The 21,008-nt window shown below is 37.2% G+C and overlaps 4 protein-coding genes and 1 long non-coding RNA gene across 5 annotated transcripts; 2 read left to right on the top strand and 3 right to left on the bottom strand.

Annotated features, from left to right (window-relative positions):
- The first annotated feature begins 968 nt into the window (after positions 1-968).
- LOC148770794 (uncharacterized) lies at positions 969-1,491 on the top strand. The gene is made up of 2 exons (XR_016031155.1): positions 969-1,067; positions 1,191-1,491. It is a non-coding gene; the product is annotated as an uncharacterized LOC148770794 (long non-coding RNA).
- Positions 975-2,985, bottom strand: LOC105967147 (putative carotenoid cleavage dioxygenase 4, chloroplastic). Its single transcript, XM_012991728.2, has 2 exons — positions 1,584-2,985; positions 975-1,360 (listed from the first exon to the last, which is right to left on the bottom strand). The coding sequence occupies exons 1-2, from the start codon at positions 2,939-2,941 to the stop codon at positions 1,003-1,005; spliced, it is 1,716 nt and encodes a 571-aa protein (XP_012847182.2). The 5' UTR covers positions 2,942-2,985; the 3' UTR covers positions 975-1,002.
- Positions 2,986-5,899: 2,914 nt separating this feature from the next.
- Positions 5,900-13,115, top strand: LOC105967148 (uncharacterized). The gene is made up of 23 exons (XM_012991729.2): positions 5,900-6,032; positions 6,178-6,303; positions 7,143-7,446; positions 7,533-7,601; positions 7,683-7,820; positions 7,903-8,020; positions 8,406-8,488; positions 8,768-8,863; positions 8,939-9,107; positions 9,198-9,340; positions 9,422-9,508; positions 9,599-9,784; positions 9,881-10,048; positions 10,135-10,255; positions 10,366-10,523; positions 10,624-10,744; positions 10,825-11,018; positions 11,105-11,213; positions 11,339-11,497; positions 11,583-11,685; positions 11,820-11,993; positions 12,117-12,262; positions 12,781-13,115. Coding segments are annotated over exons 1-23 (3,294 nt in total). The 5' UTR covers positions 5,900-6,030; the 3' UTR covers positions 13,101-13,115.
- Positions 13,116-17,464: 4,349 nt separating this feature from the next.
- On the bottom strand, positions 17,465-18,182 carry LOC148770793 (uncharacterized). The gene is made up of 2 exons (XM_088818050.1): positions 17,829-18,182; positions 17,465-17,737 (listed from the first exon to the last, which is right to left on the bottom strand). The coding sequence occupies exons 1-2, from the start codon at positions 18,180-18,182 to the stop codon at positions 17,465-17,467; spliced, it is 627 nt and encodes a 208-aa protein (XP_088674176.1).
- A 309-nt stretch (positions 18,183-18,491) lies between these two features.
- Positions 18,492-19,779, bottom strand: LOC148770792 (uncharacterized). Its single transcript, XM_088817868.1, has 2 exons — positions 19,307-19,779; positions 18,492-19,203 (listed from the first exon to the last, which is right to left on the bottom strand). Exons 1-2 carry the CDS (start codon positions 19,670-19,672, stop codon positions 18,625-18,627), a joined length of 945 nt encoding a protein of 314 aa, XP_088673994.1. The 5' UTR covers positions 19,673-19,779; the 3' UTR covers positions 18,492-18,624.
- Positions 19,780-21,008: the final 1,229 nt, after the last annotated feature.

Genomic DNA, 21,008 nt, shown 5'->3' with positions numbered 1-21,008 from the left:
TGGAGTAGATGAATGTTAAGTATATTTTAAAATATTATCTTAAATATCAAATGAGCATTTGATAATCCAATTTTGATATTTAGCATTGGTGTTGCTCTGAAAAGGTAGATTATCAAAATACTTACTCATTTTTATACTCCCATTGGAGTAAAAAAATTAATTTTGAGATATCAAAAAGGTAGTTTATGGGTTTGATAATCCATTTGTTACTCCCATTAGAGTTGCGCGCTCTTATATATGTTATATTAGAGCAACTCCAATGGGGTTATCAAATAGAGTATTCAAACATTTAACTCTCATTTACATACTTAAAAATAGAATTTTTTAACTCCAATGGAGTTATCAAATGAGGTTTCAATGATAATTCACGTTTCGGGTTGTAAAAATACTTGTTGAAAATTGAGTTATCAAAAATGTAACCTCCTAAACATCCAATTAGAAGTTGACACATGTCAATTACAAATAAAACCACCCATAAACTTCTAATTGATAATTAATTTGATAACTTGAAGTATATGAGTTTTAAATTAATATTAAAATAATTCTCAAATATCAAATGAGTATTTGATAACTCAATTTTAATATCTAGCATTGGAGTTGCTCTTATATGTTAAAAAAAAAAAAAGAGAATTTCCAAATTTTGTCGGTTCGAATCCAAAAATTTTGGATTTCGGAAGAAAAGAAGTTTAATTCACCTTTTAAAATTTCAATCTACAATTTTTTCAGAAAAAAAAAATGGAACGAAGTTGGAATTAGAAAGTGTTAATTTCAATTCGATTGCCACGCATAGCAATGATATTCAACATTGATAATAGAATCTTGTAGGAACGTGATTCGATTACCATAACTTGAAATACAAAATATCGATCAAACAAAATCACGCTTTAATTCATCGATATTTTTCTTCTTTTTTAATAATAATAACAGAACCAACAACCAACCATATAAGTGAACGGGATAAAATACGCATGATCTGCTTTAAAAGATATTCAAAATATTTTCTCATAGTTTGCTGAGATCACTTTCCCTTATAAAGAGGCCATGGAAGCCCGTGGGCACTCTACCAGGTAACTTCACAGCAGCAACAGTTTCGAGAGTTGGCGATTTAGCGTCCATTACTATGAAATGGGATTCTTGAGTATTCTCATCATGCACGTACGTAACTAAATAACCATCGTCTTCCTCTGCAGCTGGATTACCCGGTTCCCTCGGCACAAATGATAGCTCGCTACCGCTGCAGCCCGGCCTGTATAGGCGGCTAGCCACTGTCCCGCCACTGACGGAATCTTCCGCCGACAGGTCTATCTTCACCACTCCTACCAACATCATTGGTTGACCTACTATTCCCGCATATACATATCTATACACGTAAGTAAGAATATATTCTGCATAGTTAGTCTATATATTTCTTTAGTTTTCATGATTTTACCAACTAGGCCACCTTTGGACAGCTGTCACTTTGTATGACACTTTGTATGTATATGTATATATGTATATCTGTGTGTGTGTGTGTGTGTGTGTGTCAAGAAATACAGTTTTCCATATTTTGCATGTTTATTCAAAGTAATTCCAAATTGCATTACCTGTTCTTTTTCCCTGCATAAATTGGATTGATGATCCCCATGTCTAGAACTTGATTGGACAAGGGATGTCTAACCAAGGTCTTGGCCTTGACATTAATCACAATCTTCTCAATTATCGGGCGGGCCAAATCGAGCCTGTCAAGTGCATGCTCGACGAAGGTCGGGTTAGGCGCCACCATCACAATCGTCTCACCACCGTCTTCTTCCCAAGCATTCGAAAAGTGAATAACGTTCAATCCATGTGCCTCAATCCACACAAGTTCACTCTCATCCTCCGCGTATTTCGGGATAACTCCGATTCTCGGCACCTTATCCAAGTCAACTCTCGCCGGTGGCCTTCCTTTTGCGATCTCCATAAAGTCCATCACGAGTTGAGTATCGGGTATTACAACATAGTTTCTTGTGACGGCCAAATCATGAGTCAATGATGTGCTCTTCGTGGAGAAGATGGGCACATCGCGTTGTTTTTTCCCGTTTGGGTCGATTATGAAAAGGGTCAAGAAAGGAGGAATCACGTGGTATCTGAAAGAGAAGGCTTCCCCCGTTTGTGGGTCCATCTTCAGATGAGCGGCCATAATCGAGAACGGCTCGTCGGAGAAGAAATCGTGGCGGCCGAGGGTGATAACATCGCCGTTCGGTGTCACTTTCATCGCGTAGGGAAGATCAGACTCTCCTAAAGCAAAGAGATGCCCTCCGATGAGAGCCACGTTTATGCTGGCCAGGCCAAAGCCGTTAGCCACAGGATCAAACTCCCGAGTGACTACTCGTGCAACGGTTAGTAAACCGCGTAAAATGGAGGCTGCAAGGCCGTTGAAGGAGGAGAAGACACTCGGGAAGATAGGGTGCCCCGTTTTTTGCTCCACCGTGTATTTGTAAGTCTTGACGTAGCGGCTACAAAATGTGGGCCCGTCCGGGGACGTGAATGTGATGACGTGGAGCATCCCGTCTCCGTCGAATAGATGGTGGGGTCCACGGGGGGCGAAACGGGGATTTGGGCCGTTGCGGATGTACGCCCCGCCGTGGAGGCAAGGCGGGAGGGAGCCCTCCACCACAGCGCATGCGGTGGGGGGCAGCTCGTCCACGGGGGCGAAGTTGCCAGAAAGTACGCGTTTCGGATCGATGGAAGGGCGGAGCGGTGGGTCGAGGAAGGTGCATACAAAATCATCCATCGACTTGAAAAATGTTGCAAGTAGTGGTGGTCTCTTTTGTGATGAGGTGATGAAGGGGTACTTGAAGGGGAGTTTTTTAGTGTGTGGTATTAACTTCTTTAGTGGAGAAAATGTTGAAAAGAGAGTATTATGGGGATTGTTACTTGATTGGGATGATTTGAGAGCAAAGGAGGAAGAAATGGTGTCCATTGTTAGAGCATATTTTCTTCTAGTAATGTGCAACTATTTTATACACACAGGTTACGGACCAGTCCTGCATGGGTATAGTTCCACTGGTTTCGGGATGGTAAATTGGTACAAGTTTACGACTTGCCTAAAACTTAGCTCAACAAAAATTTAGGAAAAATTAAAAAAAAAAAAGTCGAAGCCAGAAACCGGCGGCAAGAAAAAAGTTTTAAAAATATAGTTAAAATTGATTTTTTTGTTCAAAATTGATGAAATTAGAGTTACAGTTAGGAGTTGAGTTTAAAAGGTTGGGGTTAATTTTGTCATATACAATAATTTTGCCTTTATATATAATATATATTAAGTGGATGAGCTTATTAGCAAAATAGATATTATCCCCGAACCTAAAATTATAAAGATGGTTGACTTATGCATAAAACCCCCTAATTAGCATCTACCAAATATGCTTCCGAAGAATGGTTATTTGGCAACCATACCCTAAATATTTAAAATTTTGGCATCCTATCTCTCCTATACTACGATAATATAATAACCATACTCCCCCTAATATTTGTTAGGCACCTAAAAAAATCCCTAGAGTCCATTTGGATGGAATAATTTGGAGCGGGATTTGATTTGAAGATATAATTTCAATTTAGAGTCATTTGAAATTCACCACAATCGATCCAAAATCAATTAAAAAGAAGGGGTGTGGATTTGAAATCTATCTCCAAATCCCTCAATCCAAACAAGTTCAAGAGATTCGTTATTATTGATTTGAAATCCATCTTCCAAATCCCTCTATCCAAATGCACCCCTAACTTTTTTGCTGTAAAACTCTAGTTTCTTTTACGTTTAATTTAAATTTTGTTTTAAAATTTTGACATAACAAGTTGGTAGAAGTTTTATTGGATATTATGATATTTTTTTATTTTTTTTTAAATAAAATTTAATAGCTATTAATTTTACTTTTATCGACGTGGATGTTCTTATCATGGAAAATTATGAGATTCTCAGAAAAATCTCGCTAAGTTTGAAACTTATGTGATTTCCGAAACTTTTCCAAAATTTCCAAAATTTAGAGACCTTTTGAAATTGGAATGAAGTTTTAGATTCCAAAAATTTAGGAATTTGAATTAGAACTGATTTAGTACTTCCAAAATTATTTTGATTTTTCTCAAAAAGGCTATTTCAAATTTCAATACAATCCATTCGACTCTGTCTTTGACATGCCGATAAAGTATAAAATACAATCACATCAATTATTTAAAATAAGTATTATATAATATATATTATTTATAAAAAAAATGGAATTAATTTCGGAAACTAAATCGATCGGAAATCAAAACTTTCAACTTTTTATATATATATTTCCAATTGAATCCAAAAAAATTGGAAAAAATCGGAAACCTGAATTTTGAAAATCGAACAAATAAAATTGTTCCGAAATTGAAACTTTTCGAATCTAAAATTTTCTTTGCAACTTGCACCCAAGCGTATTGATTTTTTTTGTATGTATACTACGACCTGACTATAAGACCAAGAATGTAATAATGACACTTTTATATATTACGACTTGACTATAAGACCAAGAATGTAATAATAATGAGTAATGACACTGACATGTCTTGGTTTTGACTTTTTTTCTTTTTCTTTTTTTTAATGTTAAATTACAACGAGTCATTTGGTATGGTCAAATTACGAAAAAAATCTCTCTTGTTTGGATAATTATATTTATTCATCAACTATGAATCTTCTTACATTTCACTCTTATGGTGTAAAATTCAACATACTCATCTAGATTTCGAGGAATGTGCTCTAGTTTGTACTTGTTTTGTGTAAAATACATTTTTTTATGCACCACAATCTGATATATATAGACAAGCCAAAAAACACATCTTATGATCTTCTTGTTTCAAAATGTGGAGCTCGAATGAGATAAGACGGATACAAAAGTGACAATACTCCATATAATCTAGAAGATTCCACTAAATTTGAAACTGCAAGGGTGGACACACACATATATATATATATATATATATATGTGTGTGTGTGTGTAAAAAGTGTGTGTATATGTGAATGTGTGTGAAAAGTATGTAAAAAGTGTGTATGTGCATGTAAGTGTGTGTGCGTGTGTGTAAAAAAGTGTGTGTGAGTGTGCGCGCGTGTGTAAAAAGTGTGTATATGTGTGCGTGAGGAGTGTGTGTGTGTGTGTGAAGAGTGTGTGCGTGAGGAGTGTGTGTGTGTGAAGAGTGTGTGTGTGTGTGAATATGTGTAATTGTGAAATTTGAGATATTAAACCACATAAGTTGAAATATTAAACCCTACAAGTTGAGATGCTCAACCTCATAAGTTGAATTAAAAATACAATGAATCCATGTGGATCCAATTCGGATCGGTCTAAATTCGATCTATATTAAATCTATTCATATATGTTGATTTTAGATCCGGTTCCTTTTGAATTCGATTCACATAAATCCGGATCAAATCCGGTCCAAGTTGAGAAATTGTCACCCCTAATTATAACGTACCACTTAATAGATAAGTACATAATTGTTTATAAATATTTAAGAGGTTGTTGGATTCATTCACATATTACAATCAAGAGCATGTAACAATGTATATTATTTTTTAATTTAGTTTTGGAAAAGAATGTTTTGGGAAATAATTTGTTATTCCAACAAATCATACATTAGAGTTTAGAAACCAAATACTTATGGGCAAATTAGGGTCACCGTTCCTGAGTTAAAATTAAATTACAAAAATTGTCCTCATGTTTGGGTAATTACAGTCATGCTTCAGCTATGTATTATCATCTTACGAAAAAACTTATCAAAAGATAAATTTAGCGATGTTAACTCGATAAAATTGAACTGTATTATTTCATATTGTTTATGAAATTGAATATATAAACCATTTAAATCTGATTAAAAATATTTAAAAGGATGGGAGAGTGTATTAATTGCTAAAAAACAAACGATGAAGAGTGACCCATCAGCACTACGCCACACGATCGTACAGGAAATTTCACGGTGGCGCTAGATAAGTGACAAACACGCGCGGCCGGCGATGGGAGGAATCTCTACCTGATTTGAGGCAAACAATTCAGCGCAATGTATTAAATTAATCTCTTCCTTCTCCCAAATTAAAATTCAGTCATTTGAAATTCGTAAATAAAATTGAAGGAATCGCCGCATTTAAGCAGAGATTGTTTGATGTATATATATATATATATATGTATGTATGTATATGTGACACAGGCAGCAATCCGTCGGCTTTACCGCCTCATCTTGCAGTTGTATTTCAACAACTTCAACTGGGTCACTGAGAAAAATCACTTTTCTGCGCCATTTCAATTCAACAGCTTTTCTGCTTCACACGATCAGGTTTAGTTCGATTTCAGCATTTGTTTTCCCCTTTTGATCTGAATTTGAATAAGTTTGTTTCAAAAAGCACTTTTAGTTCAAAGGGCTTCTCTGGTTTAAGTTTTAGGTGTTTGGGATCGAATAACTTGTATCAAGAAACTCTTAAGTTCATTCATTGATACTTTATTTGTTTTGAATCTAAGGAAAATGTGCCAAGAAGTATGTTTGTGGAGTTTCTTGGTATGTGTTATTCTTAGTTAGATGGTCTTGCATTTGTATTTTTTTTTTTTTTTTTTTTACTTGTGATCAAATATTTTTGGGTAAATTACAGCCACCTCTCTAACTAAGATAAAATTACAAGAAAGACCCTCGTGTTTGGGTAATTAAAACCACCCATCAACTATGAATCTTCTTATACGTCCACCGTTATGGTGTCAAATTCAACATAATCTTCTAGATTACATGGAATTTTCTCTAGTTTGTACTCGTTTTGTGCCAAGATGTTTTTTTGAATGCACCACGATCTGATATTTACAAGCCAAGAGGCACATCTTCTGATCATCTTGTTTCAGAATGTGGAGCTCGAATGTGGTAAAACGGATACAAACGGGAGAAGATTCTTCATAATCTATTAGAAGATTCCACTAAATTTAACACCGCAAGGATGGACATGTAAGAAGATTCATAGTTGAGGGGTGTTTGTAATTACCCAAACATAAGGGTTTTTTTCGCAATTTGACCTTACCTCCGGGGTGGCCGTAATTTACCCCCCAAAAAAATCTTCATATTCTTGGTTTAATTCATGTCTGTTTTATGTCATAATCTTTGAGGGGTTCCTGATATAACTGTTTGGCATATAGAAAGTCGAAAGCTAAAATGTGGTTGATTAATAAAAAATCCGTAGTGGTATCTAAGATGGCTGGGTACGAAGAAGGGAAATCATCGGATTCGGAGGGGAGATTCGGGAAAATGATTTTCGAGTCAATTCTCGAGGAAGGAGTATTCCGCTTCGACTGTTCCGCAGATGATAGAAATGTTGCATTCCCAAGCATTTCTTTTCAAAATCCAAAAGCTAGAGATACCCCTCTTGCGAATGTCGATGAAGTCCCGACGTATATTCCCACTTTCGAATGTTCACTGGGACAACAAATAGTTAATATACAGGTAATTAATGTGATACTGTTTAGCAATATATACTTTTGTTTAAATCTTTTTAATTGATTGGATTCAATTCGGCTGTTGTGGTTCAGTTTCCTCCGAACACCTCGTTTTATGGAACTGGAGAAGTTAGCGGGCAACTTGAGCGAACAGGAAAGAGGGTAAGCCCGTTGATTCATTCTGCTGTCGTTTTTAGTAATATGCTATTTTGAAATCAATTTAATTTTATTATTTTGTGACAGATTTTTACGTGGAATACAGATGCATGGGGATATGGATCGGGAACAACTTCATTGTACCAATCACACCCTTGGGTTTTGGCGGTTCTTCCAAATGGAGAGGCTTTGGGAGTTCTTGCGGATACAACTAGACGTTGTGAGGTACTTGTGATTTATTTATTTTAATGATTTTTTTGTTGCTTGATGAGTTGGCTTTTGTAGTGACACGCCGTTGTTCGAGCAGATTGATTTGCGGAAAGAATCGAATATAAAGTTCGTTTCGTCATCAGCTTATCCCGTAATCACATTTGGTCCATTTGCTTCACCGACTGATGTTCTTGTCTCTTTCTCACGAGCAGTTGGTAATATGCTTTTGTGTTTCTATTTAGTATTTACATTTTTAAAAAGGGCAAGTGAAACTCGGATTTTTATAAAGGCAAATTACGGCCATCTACCTGAGATAAGCTCAAATTACGAAAAAAACCCGTTCTGTTTGGATAATTACAATCACCTCCCTCAACTATGTATGGTCTTACGAAAAAACCCCTCATTCAGTTGGTAAATTTAACTCTGTAAGGGTGGACGTGTAAGACAATACATAGTTGAGGGGATGATTGTAATTATCCAAACATAAGGAGTTTTTTCATAATTTGAGCATACCTCAGGGGCCGGCCGCAATTTGCCCTTTTTATGATCATTATGTAATATGTAATTGAAATTCTGAAATTTTTGGGGTTTTGTCATTAGGAACTGTTTTTATGCCACCAATGTGGTCTTTGGGGTATCATCAATGCCGTTGGAGCTATGATTCCGATGCACGTGTTCGTGAGGTTGAACATTTATTCTGTTATTACCTTTCATATTTGCTTATATCTCTGTTTTTTTTACAATTCCATTGTTTGTATATTAAGTCATTTTTCTCCAATTGGAAAATCTCAATAGTCATCTTCAAACCCAACTTCATCGTTAGCCAAACGATACTACTGTATCTGTAGGAATACTAGGATCTTGATACGACTGTATGTTATTTTTGAGATTATTTTTTGTCATTGGATTAGATTAATGATCTTTTAATTGTCTTGGCCATTTGTTTGTCTTATGTTTTGCAGATTGCGAGAACATTCCGGGAAAAGGGTATACCTTGTGATGTCATATGGATGGACATAGATTACATGGATGGATTTCGTTGTTTCACCTTTGACCAGGCATGTTTTCGTCTAGTCAACCCTTCATAAATTTTTTGGAGTGGTTATAGTGATATATATCGTGATAATTTGCAGGTAAGATTTCCAGACCCAAAATCGCTGGTAGACGATCTTCATAAAAATGGGTTCAAAGCAATCTGGATGCTCGATCCAGGAATAAAACACGAAGACGGCTATTTTGTATACGATAGTGGTTCAGAAAAAGATATATGGGTACAAAATGCTGATGGAAAACCTTTTGTTGGTACATTCTTGTCTTTCATGCTCTCACAGGAAAAAAAAATAATTAAAAATTACAAAATTAAAACATAACCAAACCCGCTGCTATTTTTAGGTGATGTGTGGCCTGGGCCTTGTGTATTTCCCGATTTCACGCAATCCAGTGCTCGTTCATGGTGGTCTAATCTAGTCAAAGACTTCATCTCTAATGGTGTTGATGGTATATGGAATGATATGAATGAGCCAGCTGTCTTCAAGGTGAAGTTTAGTTACAACACTTTTTTAGTATAAAAAAAAAAGGTTTTGGTTCTTTTTTCTTAACCTTAGATTATTACACAGACTCTAACAAAGACGATGCCCGAGAGCAATATTCACAGGGGAGATTCGGAACTTGGTGGAATTCAGAACCATTCACACTATCACAATGTACTTACTACTTCTCCGCAAAACCTGGCTATATATTTTGATGCTTACAATGTCGTACTAATTATTTTTCTTGTTGTTGATGTTTTTCAGGTTTACGGTATGCTGATGGCGAGATCTACATACGAAGGTATGAAGCAAGCGAATGGACAAAAACGCCCCTTTGTTCTTACTCGAGCTGGTTTTGTGGGTAGCCAACGGTACGCTGCCACGTGGACAGGAGATAATCTTTCTACTTGGGAGCACCTCCACATGAGTATCTCCATGGTTGTTCAGTTAGTAAGTGCCTTATTTTCTACATATTCTAATGCACAATAGATTCTAACGCAAATGCTGTTAATTATGCTAATAATTTTGGTCAACCTTTGACTAAAGGGGCTGAGTGGCCAACCTCTGTGTGGGCCCGATATTGGTGGATTTGCTGGCAATGCGACACCTAAGCTTTTCGGAAGGTGGATGGGAATTGGCTCCTTGTTTCCTTTTTGTCGTGGACATTCCGAAACTAATACAATTGATCACGAACCTTGGTCTTTTGGTGAAGAGGTTAGTGATTTTTTTATTTATTTAAAAAATAGATAAAAAGATCGAACTATTGAGTTTAGTCACGTCTTCAATGATGTTATTTACAGTGTGAAGAAGTTTGCAGACTGGCGTTAAGGAGGAGGTATAGGCTTTTACACCACATATATACTCTCTTTTATATGGCTCATACGAGGGGTATTCCAGTGGCAACCCCGACATTTTTTGCCGGTACATTTAATTTATTTATTTTATATGATATAAATCGGAGTCGGCATCAACTACATTGCATTTTCGTAATGTTTTTGTATGTAATAAAATTTTAATTTTTTTTTCTTCAGATCCTAAAGATTTGGAGCTAAGAAGACATGAAAACTCATTTCTCTTGGGACCAGTTCTCGTATATGCAAGCACGGGAAGAAATCATGAGTTATATAAAGTACAGCACAAATTGCCGAAAGGAATCTGGCTCGGTTTTGATTTTGAAGACACTCATCCAGTACTATTTTTTTTTTAATAATTATTTCAGTTCAATATTTTTTTCCTAATTCTCGAACATTCAACATCACACATTAATTTTTGCCTTTACTTTTCCCTAGGATTTGCCAGCATTATATCTTCAAGGAGGATCCATTATTCCCGTTTCTCCTCTTTATCAAAGTGTTGACGAAATAAAACATACGGACGATTTGTCACTGCTGGTTGCTCTAAATGAACTCGGTAATTTTCATTATTTTTGCATTTTAGTATCTATGCGCCAAAATCCAAAGCAATACATATGGAATCTTTAAAACTTGCAGGTAAAGCGGAAGGTGTTTTATTCGAAGATGATGGTGACGGATATGAATACACTAGAGGAGAGTATCTTCTGACAACATATATAGCCGAAAGGGAATCTTCTGTGGTCACCGTGAAGGTTTTAAGAACCGAGGGCTCTAAAAAGAGGCCGAACCGTAAATTGCATGTACAAATACTTTTTGGAAAATGCGCGATGGTGTGTAACTATTTTATTTTACGGTTTTTAATTATTCGTAATATGAATTTCGCATTTAGTAAAATTTGCATCTTGATATTGTGTAGATCGATGCATGGGGGGTTGATGGAGAGATTCTGCAAATTGCAATGCCTTCGGATAGTGAGGTGTCGGATTTAGTAACGGCCGGTGAAAAGCAACTCAGGATTCGAATAGGTGATATGCTCTTTCTTTATATGCTATATTTCTTTTATACTTTTTTCTGCGCATTTATTTTATTAACAAAGTGTTTTGTAAAATCGAAAAGAGATTAATTAGTTTCGTGTTTATTTTTTTTCCAGAAAGTGCTAAAAGTATTCCGGATACGGAGAATATTTCTGGACACAAGGGAACAGATCAATTATCGAGGACACCTTTCGAATTAAAAAGTGGGGAATGGGCTCTAAAAATCGTACCTTGGATTGGTGGAAGAATTATTTCTATGCAGCACATTCCCTCAGGTAATAAATAGTCTTCTACATTCATTTTAATTTAAGTAAAAAAAAAAGGCCTTTGGTAATTCTTTTAATAAAATAATATTTACAGGAACTCAATGGCTTCACAGTCGAGTTGATGTTGATGGCTACGAGGAATATAGTGGGATGGAGCACCGATCTGCTGGATGCTCGGAGGAATATTCCGTTGTTGAGTAAGTGTAAAAATGACGTGGCCCCTCTCGAATTACACTTTTTGGTGTGACGATTTAGATTCATTAGAAAATTGCACTGCAAAGAGTTTACTATCAGTTTTATAACCATAAAATATATTTGTTTCGCTTCACAGACGAGATCTGCAGCAGGCAGGAGAAACAGAATCGGTACAATTAGAATGTGATATTGGAGGTGGTTTAGTACTCGAGCGACAGCTGTACATCTCGAAAAATGAGACGAAAGTTTTCAGAATCAACTCCGGTATTGTAGCTCGTGAAGTTGGTGCTGGATCGGGAGGATTTTCAAGGTAACTATCGATTTAAACATACTTTCTTTAATTTTTAGAGTGCCTCATGTAATGCAATTAAACTTTTGTTTTTTCCTCTCACGAAAATATATGATCATTTTACTCGTGTTTCTTTTTGTTAAGGCTTGTGTGCCTGCGAGTGAACCCGAAATTCAATTTGATGCACCCTACTCAATCGTACATCTCTTTTACGGCTATTGATGGATCGAAACACGAGATTTGGCCAGAATCAAGTGAACATGTTTTTGAAGGGGATCTTCGCCCACACGGTAAGTTTGATTTTATACTCTGATTAAGATAAAGGGCACTTGTTAGTAAGATTAACCATGATTAATTAAATAATTGGAACGGACTTTTGGAAAAAAATGAGCTCAAATCGTGGTTTATTGGGAAACTGTTTTTCGGAACTCCTACAATTGGTCTCTTATCTTGGCTAATCATATTATGGCAATCAGACGAGACCTTGTTAAAATTAATCGAGTTGGACTGATGAGTAGTGAATACTTAGGCCTCGTTTGGTTGGGGAGATTAGCCATGATTAATTAAATAACAGAACTTTGTTTGATGTTCGGTATCCCAAATAACTTGTCAGGTCGACCCACAAATATTATGTGACGTCCCGGGAGACCCGATAAAATAATTTAGTCTTCATTAGATTGTTTAATTTTATCTCGGCTAATCTTATCTCGGCAACCGAACGGGGTCTTACTAGACAAAGTTTATGCAGTCATGGATGCATATTAACCAAATTTATTTATTTTGTTTTTTGCTTAAATTTTATTGTCAGGTGAATGGATGCTAATTGATAAAAGTCTTGGTTTGGCACTAGTGAACCGGTTCAGTATCACTCAGGTTCAGAAATGTGTAATTGGCTGGGGAACCGGTTCAGTGAATATGGAGCTCCGGTCGGAAAACAGACGCGTTTCCACGGAGTCTCCACTTGAAATATCTCATGGGCTCATTTGGTACGCGTTATTACGCCTGATGGGACGAAAAGTCCCTCCGTATACGGTGTTTGGTTCGGCTGTCACAATGTCTCGGGATATGTGGTCCCACTTGATTTATCACGCATATGATTTATTATTTGTCAAGCCAAATTTGGCTTGACTAATTAACACGTGATAGTCCATACATCTGGGTGGCGTGTGTAATGTCTAAGTTGCCCTCAAGAAATGAAAAAATTACAAATATACACACATATATAAACGCACATTCGTCAAATTCCCCGTGAATTTGCTGCCCTAATTTTACCCAGTCATACCTGAAGAGCAGACTGTAATTGAAGCTTCCCGTTCAGCCACACCCAACATTAGCGGAAAGGTAATATGAAATTGCAGGGTCGTTGCGTTTTTTAAAATTGCAGTGTATATGAAATTGCAGATTGTTTTCATTGGGAATTTTCCGTTGCCATTATACAGATTTAGGGTTTTGATCTTCAAGAGAGTCCATAGGGGGTTTGGCTTAATTCGTTGGATTGTACATCGCTCAGTTCTCGTAAGCGGATCTCGATTGCTACAGGTACTAAATCAATTGCTATATATGTATCATTTTGGTCATCTGTATATTAATTGTCTGCTAGTGCTCTGTGTATCATTAGATTTACAAATGTGTATCGTATGATAGCGAAATTTGTTTCAATTTGTTTGCGTTCATATTCATCCATTATTTTGACATTCTATTTGAGAGTTCGATGTTCTCTGTACTGCTCACGTCCCAATTCTGTAAACGTGTGGCAGGAATCACGATTGGGCTTTTCTGGTTAAACAGATTTGTGCATATATTTTGTAGGAACTTCTTGGCTTAGGATGGCTTTGTCAAACCGAGAAGAAGAAATAATAGTTGTTTTGCACCAACTAATTTTTAGCTTGAGGATTTTCTTTTTAGTGTCGATGCATATTATTCCCACATTTAAGCGTCGTTGTTTGAGGTCTACGGATAGCTATAATCGAACTTATAGTATGATAGGAAGAACACCTTCCCAACTCCAATATTTGCGTTCTATAGTTGGGTTCAACGATGTTGCCTGTCGTGATAATCTTAGAATGAATATTCAAACATTCTATCGTTTATGTTATGTTTTAGAAAATGTTGGTGGTCTTAAACCGAATAGAAATGTCACCGTACCCGAGCAAGTGGCAATGTTTCTTCAAATTTTGGCTCATCACACCAAAAATGTTGTTGTTAAAAGCCATTTCAATAGATCAGGGTACACTGTTAGCAAGCATTTTAATCAGGTACTTGTAGCCTTGTTGAAGTTACACGAAATGCTTTTAATAGCCCCTAAGCCGGTTGGCGAAAATTCAGAAAACGAGCGGTTTTCATACTTTAAGGTACTAAATGTATGTTCACTGTAATTACTTTCATATTACAACTACTAGTAAAAATTGTTCTAAATCACTATCCTCGTCATGAATAAACTATTTAGGGTTGTCTTGGTGCACTAGATGGAACGTATATAGATTGTCGTGTACCTTGTCTTGATAAACCAAGATATAGGAATCGCAAGGGCAATGTGTCTGTTAATGTGTTAGCCGTTTGCGATGACAATATGAATTTTATTTACTTACTAACCGGGTGGGAAGGATCGGCAGCCGATAGTAGAATTCTTCGGGATGCAGTCACTAGAGACAATGGTCTACGAGTCCCCACGGGTATGTTTGTATATGTACATGGGTACTCAACGACAATATTTAATTACAATTCGCTTCATTCTTCACCCAATTAGCCACTTTTAGTTGTAGTAAACTTGTGTACTATTCCACAGGTAATTACTATCTGGTTGATAACGGTTACACGAATGGTGAAGGTTTTTTAGCACCTTACAGAGGTACTAGGTACCACCTTGATGCGTACGGCCAAGGTTCAAATGCCCCGAGAAATTTTAGAGAATTCTTTAACATGAAACATGCAAAGGCAAGAAACATCATCGAGAGGGCATTTGGTCTTTTGAAGTCACATTGGGCCATTCTACGAAGTACCTCTTACTATCCCATTAAAGTTCAAAATAGGATCATAATGGCTTGTTGCCTGTTACATAATTTCATACGAACAACCAATGACTTTGACCCCGAAGAAGAAACATTAGATGATTTTTTCCGTAAAAATCCAGGAATAATTAGTGGAGAAGACTATATTAATACAGTAGAAAGTTCAGAAGAATGGACCAATTGGCGGGATACAATTGCAATGAACATGTACAATGAGTGGCTTGCTTCGCGTTAAACAATATTTCGGTTGTTGCTTAGTTTTCTTGTTTACTTTACTTTATTTGATTACATTGATTACAAATTGTATTTCTGTTGTAAGAGACGTTACATTTGGAAAACCTGGTTGTTTAATTGCATGTTTGTTTGTAAGACTTCGTTTTTGTTAATACATTTACGTCAAAAACTTCAGGCTTCATGGAATCTAATGCTGGTTCGAAAAAAGGTACAAACAATAAGAATGGGGTCATCAATAACAGACGTAGTTGGACTGTAGTTGAAGAGCAGACTTTAGTATTAGGGTTGAAAGATATTGTCTCGAGGGGATGGAAATGTGAAAATGGATTTAAAACTGGTTTTCTAGGAACTCTTGAACAATATATGGTACAAAAATTCCCCGGTACCGACCTCAAAGCAACCCCACATATCCATTCTAAGATACACGTGTGGAAAAAACATTATGCATCGCTAAGCACGATGTTATCGAGGTCGGGATTCGGCTGGAATGAAACAAACAATACCATTGAAGTCATTGATGAACAAGTTTGGCAAGAGTACGTAAAGGCAGATCAAACTACTAAATCCTTTTTCATAACTCATGGTGCTCAATGCACTGATTTCATAATACGCATTTCTAAGTATTATTTTGTTTGCCATGTTTACCTAGACGGATGCTAATGCCCGTTCCATGAGGTACAAGTCATGGCCATTTTACAAAGACTGGACTACGGTCTTTGGAAAGGACCGTGCCACGGGTGAACATGCTGAAACGTTTGTCGAAGCCATCAACGATTTGGTCACCAACTCGAAAGGTAAAGAACCTTGTTCCAACGACGACGAATACGTCCCACAAGTAGATCTTTCACGATCCGATAACTACTCACAATACCAAACATTCAGCCGGGCTGATGAAGCAACTTCTGCAAAAACTAAATCCAAATCGAAGAAGCGGCAACGCGGTGACGCGATTGAAAGTGGGTATATTGAGATGACGTCTAAGTTTTTTGAGAAAATGGAGTCCCAAATGAACGAACTTGTAAGCCGTATGGGCTTCGAGAAGGATGTGTCGACTGCACGGAAACAAGTGTTTGATGCCCTCGAAAACTTGCAACATCTCACTTTCGAGGAAAGGCTCAAAGTCACTTCTAGAATTTGTGACAATAGCAAAGACCTAGACATCTTTTTCTGTTTGAGTGAGGACCACAAAGCAAATATGGTGGATTTGATCTTAGAAGGGCGGTATTAACTGGTTATTTGGGTTTTAATATGAACATTAATGTAATGATACATTTGCATTTTGCTGCTTCTTGTGAACTTTATCTATGTACGACTTTATGTTTGACCCGACTCTTGATTATATAGTATTTTAATTTCCGCAATACCTTGCTATATTTTGGTATCATTGTATACGGTAATCGTTATTAATTGACAGAACAAAGCTTATAAAGATCTAATTGAAAAAACATAGCACTAATACCAAGTAGGATATGAGTTTGCCTACATACTATGAAAATGCAAACAAATACTATTCTAGTACTGAAGCACGTAACCTATAGCACATGCACAAAAAAAACATACATTTAAAGTCCAATCACGCAAACGTTCACATTCCATTGTTTTCGGGGGTATAAAATGCACCCAACGGTGGTTTGTTTGAAGGGTCGAGCTCTTTGGAGTTCCGAAAGGCATGAATTTGTTTGCACAATCAACCCGCAATCAGGTTCATTTGGCCAGGATGAACAATGAATCGTGGCCCGTTGCGTACGATGAGTGCCTAATCAATGCCGCTGCCAGATTTTCACGCTCCGTGGATACGTTGCAAAACGAAGAGGCGTACGAAGACCTCTTATTCGAAGTTATCATGACAATGAACTATCATTTCTCAAGAGACTTTGCGGAGGTTGACATCAAGTGGAGATTGGAATGGTTTCGAAAACGTTACTTAGCATTCAAGGGATACATCGATCAGGATGGTGTGACGTTCATCCGCTCGAAGAGGAAGGTGACATTGGATAGAAGTTTCTGGCATTTGGACCGTCGTGTAAGATTATTAATTTTTTTATTTTTATGTGCTTCGTTTAATACATTGTCAATCAGTGATAATAACGAAACAATATGCATTCAATTTGTAGGAGACGGAAGAAGAGAGGGCTTTTAGGGTTAATGGATTTCGGTTCTACGAACAATGCAAATACGTGTTCGATGACAAAGAAGCTCCCGTAGCCAACTTTCGAGGTTTCACCGAATACCATCGCGATAATCCAATCATCATTCACGGAGGGGATGAAGATGGCGAGATTGTTGATCCTCAACAGGTTCCTCCGGGAATCTCGCCATCTTCATCCCCTCCGTGAATGATGATTGAGGATCAACAATCTCGCCATCTTCATCCCCTCCGTGAATGATGATTGGATTATCGCGATGGTATCCGGTGAAACCTCGAAAGTTGGCTACGGGAGCTTCTTTGTCATCGAACACGTATTTGCATTGTTCGTAGAACCGAAATCCATTAACCCTAAAAGCCCTCTCTTCTTCCGTCTCCTACAAATTGAATGCATATTGTTTCGTTATTATCACTGATTGACAATGTATTAAACGAAGCACATAAAAATAAAAAAATTAATAATCTTACACGACGGTCCAAATGCCAGAAACTTCTATCCAATGTCACCTTCCTCTTCGAGCGGATGAACGTCACACCATCCTGATCGATGTATCCCTTGAATGCTAAGTAACGTTTTCGAAACCATTCCAATCTCCACTTGATGTCAACCTCCGCAAAGTCTCTTGAGAAATGATAGTTCATTGTCATGATAACTTCGAATAAGAGGTCTTCGTACGCCTCTTCGTTTTGCAACGTATCCACGGAGCGTGAAAATCTGGCAGCGGCATTGATTAGGCACTCATCGTACGCAACGGGCCACGATTCATTGTTCATCCTGGCCAAATGAACCTGATTGCGGGTTGATTGTGCAAACAAATTCATGCCTTTCGGAACTCCAAAGAGCTCGACCGCTTCAAACAAACCACCGTTGGGTGCATTTTATACCCCCGAAAACAATGGAATGTGAACGTTTGCGTGATTGGACTTTAAATGTATGTTTTTTTTGTGCATGTGCTATAGGTTACGTGCTTCAGTACTAGAATAGTATTTGTTTGCCTTTTCATAGTATGTAGGCAAACTCATATCCTACTTGGTATTAGTGCTATGTTTTTTCAATTAGATCTTTATAAGCTTTGTTCTGTCAATTAATAACGATTACCGTATACAATGATACCAAAATATAGCAAGGTATTGCGGAAATTAAAATACTATATAATCAAGAGTCGGGTCAAACATAAAGTCGTACATAGATAAAGTTCACAAGAAGCAGCAAAATGCAAATGTATCATTACATTAATGTTCATATTAAAACCCAAATAACCAGTTAATACCGCCCTTCTAAGATCAAATCCACCATATTTGCTTTGTGGTCCTCACTCAAACAGAAAAAGATGTCTAGGTCTTTGCTATTGTCACAAATTCTAGAAGTGACTTTGAGCCTTTCCTCGAAAGTGAGATGTTGCAAGTTTTCGAGGGCATCAAACACTTGTTTCCGTGCAGTCGACACATCCTTCTCGAAGCCCATACGGCTTACAAGTTCGTTCATTTGGGACTCCATTTTCTCAAAAAACTTAGACGTCATCTCAATATACCCACTTTCAATCGCGTCACCGCGTTGCCGCTTCTTCGATTTGGATTTAGTTTTTGCAGAAGTTGCTTCATCAGCCCGGCTGAATGTTTGGTATTGTGAGTAGTTATCGGATCGTGAAAGATCTACTTGTGGGACGTATTCGTCGTCGTTGGAACAAGGTTCTTTACCTTTCGAGTTGGTGACCAAATCGTTGATGGCTTCGACAAACGTTTCAGCATGTTCACCCGTGGCACGGTCCTTTCCAAAGACCGTAGTCCAGTCTTTGTAAAATGGCCATGACTTGTACCTCATGGAACGGGCATTAGCATCCGTCTAGGTAAACATGGCAAACAAAATAATACTTAGAAATGCGTATTATGAAATCAGTGCATTGAGCACCATGAGTTATGAAAAAGGATTTAGTAGTTTGATCTACCTTTACGTACTCTTGCCAAACTTGTTCATCAATGACTTCAATGGTATTGTTTGTTTCATTCCAGCCGAATCCCGACCTCGATAACATCGTGCTTAGCGATGCATAATGTTTTTTCCACACGTGTATCTTAGAATGGATATGTGGGGTTGCTTTGAGGTCGGTACCGGGGAATTTTTGTACCATATATTGTTCAAGAGTTCCTAGAAAACCAGTTTTAAATCCATTTTCACATTTCCATCCCCTCGAGACAATATCTTTCAACCCTAATACTAAAGTCTGCTCTTCAACTACAGTCCAACTACGTCTGTTATTGATGACCCCATTCTTATTGTTTGTACCTTTTTTCGAACCAGCATTAGATTCCATGAAGCCTGAAGTTTTTGACGTAAATGTATTAACAAAAACGAAGTCTTACAAACAAACATGCAATTAAACAACCAGGTTTTCCAAATGTAACGTCTCTTACAACAGAAATACAATTTGTAATCAATGTAATCAAATAAAGTAAAGTAAACAAGAAAACTAAGCAACAACCGAAATATTGTTTAACGCGAAGCAAGCCACTCATTGTACATGTTCATTGCAATTGTATCCCGCCAATTGGTCCATTCTTCTGAACTTTCTACTGTATTAATATAGTCTTCTCCACTAATTATTCCTGGATTTTTACGGAAAAAATCATCTAATGTTTCTTCTTCGGGGTCAAAGTCATTGGTTGTTCGTATGAAATTATGTAACAGGCAACAAGCCATTATGATCCTATTTTGAACTTTAATGGGATAGTAAGAGGTACTTCGTAGAATGGCCCAACGTGACTTCAAAAGACCAAATGCCCTCTCGATGATGTTTCTTGCCTTTGCATGTTTCATGTTAAAGAATTCTCTAAAATTTCTCGGGGCATTTGAACCTTGGCCGTACGCATCAAGGTGGTACCTAGTACCTCTGTAAGGTGCTAAAAAACCTTCACCATTCGTGTAACCGTTATCAACCAGATAGTAATTACCTGTGGAATAGTACACAAGTTTACTACAACTAAAAGTGGCTAATTGGGTGAAGAATGAAGCGAATTGTAATTAAATATTGTCGTTGAGTACCCATGTACATATACAAACATACCCGTGGGGACTCGTAGACCATTGTCTCTAGTGACTGCATCCCGAAGAATTCTACTATCGGCTGCCGATCCTTCCCACCCGGTTAGTAAGTAAATAAAATTCATATTGTCATCGCAAACGGCTAACACATTAACAGACACATTGCCCTTGCGATTCCTATATCTTGGTTTATCAAGACAAGGTACACGACAATCTATATACGTTCCATCTAGTGCACCAAGACAACCCTAAATAGTTTATTCATGACGAGGATAGTGATTTAGAACAATTTTTACTAGTAGTTGTAATATGAAAGTAATTACAGTGAACATACATTTAGTACCTTAAAGTATGAAAACCGCTCGTTTTCTGAATTTTCGCCAACCGGCTTAGGGGCTATTAAAAGCATTTCGTGTAACTTCAACAAGGCTACAAGTACCTGATTAAAATGCTTGCTAACAGTGTACCCTGATCTATTGAAATGGCTTTTAACAACAACATTTTTGGTGTGATGAGCCAAAATTTGAAGAAACATTGCCACTTGCTCGGGTACGGTGACATTTCTATTCGGTTTAAGACCACCAACATTTTCTAAAACATAACATAAA

The sequence above is a fragment of the Erythranthe guttata genome, chromosome 5 (genome assembly GCF_056151865.1).
Source record: "Erythranthe guttata isolate IM_541 chromosome 5, IM_541, whole genome shotgun sequence".
Taxonomy (NCBI): domain Eukaryota; kingdom Viridiplantae; phylum Streptophyta; class Magnoliopsida; order Lamiales; family Phrymaceae; genus Erythranthe; species Erythranthe guttata.
Note: the sequence above shows the minus strand (reverse complement) of the source record. Positions and strands in the feature narration are given on the sequence as shown.